Source organism: Zeus faber, assembly GCF_960531495.2.
Source record: "Zeus faber genome assembly, chromosome: 13".
Classification (NCBI taxonomy): Eukaryota; Metazoa; Chordata; class Actinopteri; order Zeiformes; family Zeidae; genus Zeus; species Zeus faber.
The window spans coordinates 17,580,654-17,587,213 of record NC_137198.1 but is presented as its reverse complement, the minus strand read 5'-3'; the positions used below and the strand labels follow the sequence as shown (position 1 = coordinate 17,587,213).

At 45.3% G+C, this 6,560-nt stretch overlaps 1 protein-coding gene across 1 annotated transcript; it reads right to left on the bottom strand.

The window, feature by feature from the left end:
* Window positions 1-218: 218 nt before the first annotated feature.
* Window positions 219-4,941, bottom strand: LOC307238891 (cytosolic 5'-nucleotidase 1A-like; the record flags this gene model as incomplete). The annotated part of the gene is made up of 6 exons (XM_080012045.1): window positions 219-584; window positions 1,037-1,221; window positions 2,428-2,550; window positions 2,994-3,123; window positions 3,288-3,455; window positions 4,804-4,941. The coding sequence occupies 6 exons, from the start codon at window positions 4,939-4,941 to the stop codon at window positions 219-221; spliced, it is 1,110 nt and encodes a 369-aa protein (XP_079868171.1).
* Window positions 4,942-6,560: the final 1,619 nt, after the last annotated feature.

The window sequence follows — 6,560 nt, the reverse complement described above, 5'->3', positions numbered from 1 at the left end:
CAAGCCTTGTCACCTTCAGTCAACAGCGGCTCTAAGTGAACTCTATTTAAATGAGCTTCATTTCATTTACTGCAGTATTGCTTATTTTGTCTTGTTTACTGTAATGAGGGAGTGGAATTCATTCCAAGCTCAGATGATTGAAAAATAAGATAAACTGATTCCTTTTGAAATCTCGAAAGTAAAAGTAAAAAAATAAGAGTCACTCTCCTGAATCCAGGCTACTTGGGGGTCTCCTGGTCCCCTGTGGTGTGTTTCTGGGGGACTCTCTGGGCGATGCCATAGGGCACGTGGCACGCCACCGTCCCCAACTCCGCCGCGCCCTCCACGTGGAACATCTGATCGTCAAAGAATATATGGGGACGGATTTTCTCTAGCATGGGCCCTTTGGGGGCCCCGGCCAGGAACAGAGCCTCGTCGATCTCCAGGCCCCACGAGCGCAGAGTCTTTATGGCCCGGGTCCCTGAGCTGGCGGCGCTGCGTGCCGTCACCAGGTATGTCCGGATGGGGCAGTTCATCCGCTGGCCTTTGGCATAGAACTTCTTCTGCAGCTTCCCCAACGCCTCCAGGAAGCCCTTCAGTGGCCCCTGGGAAGAAGGAGGCGAAACGGGCAAAAAATAGTTACGTTGATGTTTTGGATTACAATATGTTCAAAACAATATATATTTATTACATGGCTCTGTGGAATACTCAATTCTGATCGATCATGTCAAACCACTAGTCAAACCAATATTCTGTATCAATAGATTCTTTCATATACCAAGTAGTCTAAATAATGTGCAGCCAGTCGGTCCTTACTGCAAAATAACCACCAACAAGGTGATCAGGGTGATCTTATGCAAAAAGGGGGTTATTTTGTGATAATGACCTACTGGCTGCACAATAAGGGACACAAAGAGGAAGTGTCAGAAGAAGTAAGATAAGGATAGCAATAAGTATTCACTTATTTACTGGTTAAATTATTGTGGGAGATTTAATTGAATTCATGCAGTTCATTTTCATCATCAACAAGGTACTGAGTATATTCCTCTGGGTGTACATGGTCCAGTGGTTTGTTTTCGTGGGCTTTCTCGTGCTCAAAGAACTTGTCCAGTCCGTGGGCCTTGAAGATCCGCTCTGATTCGTCAGAGAAGAGGACCGCGTCTCCGTCAAAAGCCACGCGCAGCTGAGTCTCCGACACTTCCGTGATCTTCTCTCGGGTGAACATGGTGGCCGCTGCAATGCCTGGACGCAAAATCAAAACACACACAGACACTATGTTCTGTAGCTTCAGACAATTCACTAAAAACTTTTTGGGACTGTTCAATTATTGATAAAATGGTGTTCCTCTGATAACCTGCCGGGAGTTGATGACGATTTAGATAACCATAATTAATATGTTATCATAATAAAAATATATATTTGTATCTAGTAGGGATGCACCAATTGTGAAATTCTGGGGCGAAACCGATACTAATGTTTAAAATAATAATTTGGTTGACAGCCGATGCCGATACCAATGTTTTATTTTGTTTGTTTTAATATTGTTTTTGTTGTTATTTATTCCCCCTATTGTACCAGGGAAACAAAGTAATCTTCATTATATAAAAAAATAACCGAACTGTTATTCTTTCAGCCTTTCGTCACACTATCTTTGAATGAGCACAAATTCAATCATTCTGGGTAGGCTACTGTTGTTTGGTAGGGGGGGGGGGGTTACTACTGACACAAATTACAGTTTTTCAAGTTCTCGTGAACGCAGCATCACTTCCGACACAAATTACAGTTTTCCGAGTTCCAATGAATGCAGCTTCACTTGCGACACAAATTACAGTTTTCCGAGTTCCAATGAATGCAGCTTCACTTGCGACACGAATTACAGTTTCCCGAGTTCCCATGAACGCAGCATCACTTCCGACACAAATTACAGTTTTCCGAGTTCCCGTGAACGCAGCATCACTTCCGACACGAATTACAGTTATCCGAGTTCTCTCGAATGCAGCATCACTTCAGACACAAATTACAGTTTTCCAAGTTCCCGTGAACGCTGCATCACTTCCTGCTTGCAGCGCTCCAGAGAGCCGTGCGTGCGTCTTCTAACGTAATACCAGAGAACGAGTCCAGTAGTTAATCGATCGGGCTGAATGTCATCTCATTTACCGATAGGTCGATGGCGGTCAACAAGGTGTGCATCCCTAGTATCTAGTAGTACTTCCCTAGTAACCACATCACTGCCAAAGTAATGAAATGTGACCACCAAAAGCTAAAATAAGTAAGACGTGTTTATGAACTCAGTGAACCCCAAGACAGTCAGTCCGGACATAGAAGTAATTTGATCCATTGACCTGGAGGCTCCAACAGAAACTACATCTTCAATGTGAATAAATTGCATGATGAAATATTCCCAACTTACGTCGATTTCTGAAAAAAAAAAAAAAAAAAAAAACTCACCTTCCTCCAGCGCCTCGCGGACCTTGCTGGGGTCAGCGGACAGGTAGAGGTTGGTGTGATAGGCCTTCAGGTAGCCGATGGGACTGTTCCCTCCGGTCATGCAGAAGCGCTCGATGAACAACTCTGCAGAGGGTTGGAATTGAAAATACACTCAGTGGAGGTGCACTACTGACAGAAAACGAACAAATGTATTATTACCTCACAATAATGGCAATTGGGAATAAGGAAAGGTGAGATAATGATTCCAGACCTGTGTGTGGGACGTGGAAGACGTTACGAAGCTCAAACATAATGTTACGGCATGTGAGGGCCGAGCCAGCAGACGCGGGAGTCGCAAAAATGTTGGATTTATTGACAAAAAAATAAGAATGAAATACACACAACTTATATCAAACCGCAGGCATCGGGATCTGCTTTTGGACTGAACCTTTTCGCTCCTTTCCATTTTTTTTCCTATCGTTCTATACGCGCGCCCTGGGGGTAAAACCGTAGCAGCAGCGGCGGGAAGGCTGTGTATGTGTGCATTGGGCGGGCAGAGCGACGGTTTGCGCGCTCGAGTCGCCCACCGTGATGGTTGATGGTGTTGATGAGCCTCAAGCCGACGTACGCGTGGTTGTTGGTGATGAGCACGACGTCGAAGAGCTCCTCGCTTTCAGCGTACAGCTCCCTGAGCCGCTCATTCACCGCCTCCAGAGCCTGGGAACGTGGCCAAAATACAAAATAGGCATCAGTCGTGTTTGGAGGTACGTGTAGGTGTGTGTGTGTGCATGGTATGTGTAATATATGCATATGCTTTTTTTTTTTTGTTTGTTTGTTTATTTGTTGTTGTTTTTTTTTTGATTTGCAGCTCAGCCTCTGACCTTGACGAACGAGAAGGCCGGGCCGGGCCTGAAGGGCTCCATCTCGTGCTCCACTTGGTACCTGATGTACTCCTCCATGCCGCGCTGCTCATATATCTGCTGCTCCTTCTCCATGTTGAAGAGCACCCGCGACGACACAGCGATGGTGACAGCATGCTCCGGCTTGGGCTGCAGGACGAGTGGGCGCCAACAAGTGACTTTGTCATAGATAGATATCGATGGACCAGTATATAGATGGAAGTCTATTAAGATGTAATGACGGTGCATGAATAAAACACTTCCCTTCCAGTTGCATTTACTCCTGCAATTATATTGAGTACGGCTGAAATCGACTTGTGGTAAGTGTTGTAATAATTATGACCACTGGATGGCAGCATTACACAACGCAATCGACTGGTTTGTTACTAAAAAAAGAACAGAACCAAGCAATGTCTGGAACACATTCCAATTAAATGCGGGGGATGGGATAAATCAGTAAGCCCCGTTCCACTGTATGAAGTGTGTACACTTCAGATTTAAATTGCGTTCTTCATTACACCGCAGCCTACGAAAAAAAAAAAAAAAAAAAAACCCCAAAAAAACAACGTTGTGTTACATTCAAAACGGTCCGTACTGCAACATGCACCTTAATATCCACATAACAACAGAACCGTCACATTCTACATACATTTTAATTGAATGGTTATGTCTGGGGGAAATCACGACGAACTCTTCCTATGTACGAGACTCTAAGCTGTAAACTTAATTTTTCATTATCGTTTTTTTTTTTTCCTTTGTTTTTTTTTGTTTTTTACTTAGAAACCCCCTCCCTCGCTGGAGTATCAGGATTTGTGCTTTCTGGTTTAGTTTGTCCCTTATCCAAGTGGTGACGTACTGAATATGCTGCTGTATATTTAGAGATTACAAACCCAAGAAATACGAGACAATTTCCTGCCGGTAATCTAAAGCCGTCTCATACTGTTTCCCAGCATCGCTTTCCTTGGTTTTCAGTGTAATGGCCTTTTTGGGTCCCGAGGAAAAGACCACCCTCAGACGTCTGCATCCCTGCCCTCACGCCTCTACAACCCTTATCCAACGAAATGAGTTTGAATATGCTTTGTCACTGGATTTACCGGATAACTTTACCGGCTAATACCGGGCCCACCTCGATTTTGGCCCTTTCTGTGCAGCCTCAAGTAGTATAAACCCCTCGTGTGACTACACGGGCCGGATAGGTTGACCTAGACAGTCATTATTCATTTACTCAAATGGTGAAACACATTTATCGAGACAAGTTGTGACTAACATTTGTCCTGCAAGAAAAAAGATGAGATGCCATTTTATGTGTTACAATTCCCAACTATAAGCAAATAGGCCTCATGTAGACTATGTGATGAGTTTGCATTGGTGCACACTGTTAAAGGTTCCCCTGTTATTTGTACTTAGCCATGTAAACACAATAAAACAAGTCGTTCTTCAAGACCTATTATTATTATTTTTATTATTATTATATTGTTATTTGAGGCACGGCACATACCGATTTTGGTTTCCTGGTGGGAGTTGAGGACTTGGGCACCTTCTTGGTATCTTCCCACGGGGCTTGACCGGTGCTGCTGCAGATCCTGGCCAAGTCCTGTTCACTGTCAGTCAGGTCCTGCCCATTTTTAACACTCATCCTATACCGCCTTTGCTTACGCTGGACGCCCTCTGACGTCCACTCGGTGTCCCAGTGTTTCCTTGAAGTTTGCTCTAACATGCACACGCACACACACACACACACACACACTCACACACGCGCGCACGCACACACTCTCTCTCCCGCTCTCTCTCTTACTTGGCAGGCAACACCAGCTCTGGCTCCTTATATTCTCCCCGGCTCTTCAATTTATCCGATAAGCACTGTTGTATCCAGCACATCGGAAGCAGGTGGCTGCCCCTGCAGAGCCATGCAGCAAAAGAGCTGCGACGGGGGAGGAAGGGGGATGGCGGATGAAGGAAGGATGGAGAGAGAGAGAGAGAGAGAGAGAGAGAGAGAGAGAGAGATTCAGGGTTTTAATAGAGCCGTTAAATCTTTACATCCACGGGCCCCCTGCATCCCATGCATCAGATTCTGGCTCTGGCTCTGCTGCTCTCGTTTTCTTGTGCTTGTGTTTCCACCTCCCTCTCTCTCTCTCTCTCTCTCTCTCTCTCTCTCTCTCTCCCACACACTCATCTTTTTGACTTCATGCCATTCTGCATACACCCCCCCACCACCCCCCTTTTTTTTAACCCTTTCACTGTCCGTCCCCCGTTTCTCCCTGTCAGTCCAGATGAGTATTAACAGAGCACGGAGGGGGAGGCCTATGTGTCAGGGTGAGCGGGCGTGCAAGGCGGCACCCACCCTGACCCCGTCCGGCGGAGGCGACACGCCTTTGCGTTTATTTCAAGTTCAAGCTCAAGTTCAAAGAGGTTATTCGTCACATACATATACATACGGTCATACATATGTGCAGTGCAATGTCATGACACCCAGTGATGACACACAATAAGCGCTAAAACTCTAAAACTACTAAAAATACTAACGCAAGGGGCGGCGCCACAATCGCAATTCTGGGTCCTATAATTATATAATATAAATAATTGTCTGTGTTGTATTAAATATAGAGCTTGTAACATGAGATGGCTTACTGTCCATCATATTTCTTTTTTAAATTGAATAATGTCTCCGCTCCATCTCCACTCCCCCTGCCGGACTCACGATGATTCCTTACCGTGTCGCTCCATCCAAACGCCTGCAGGATCCATTCCACAGATAGGATTTCAGAGCAGCAGCTCGTGTTGCCAGGCAACGGCTGGGGACTAGCGGAGGCAGGGGAAGCTGGAACCGGATTGGGTGCCCACAGAGGCAGACAAAGCTGATATCAACCAGCAAGAGTGACAGGTGAGGCCGGGGGGGATGCGATTAAAGTTAACATTTTGGTCTGAAGAGCAATGAACAAAATTATGACATCAGGGATGCCCTTTAGCTCAACAACCAGACAGTAATCGTCCAGTACTGCAGGTCTGGCAGCGGACACCCCAGGGGAACATAATGATCATGGAATACAGTTACCTTCATGGCCTCCATTTAACCATTCCTATATTTTGTTTGCAATCAGACAGGGAGATGTGGATTTAAGGCATGAATTAACTATGTATATTTATTGTGAATAGCATGGAAAAACAAAACACTATGTGTGGAAGGCTGCATTTGTTGCTCACTGATCATGAGCAGAAATTATTTGGTGTGTGTGTGTGTGTTTGTGTGTGTGTGTC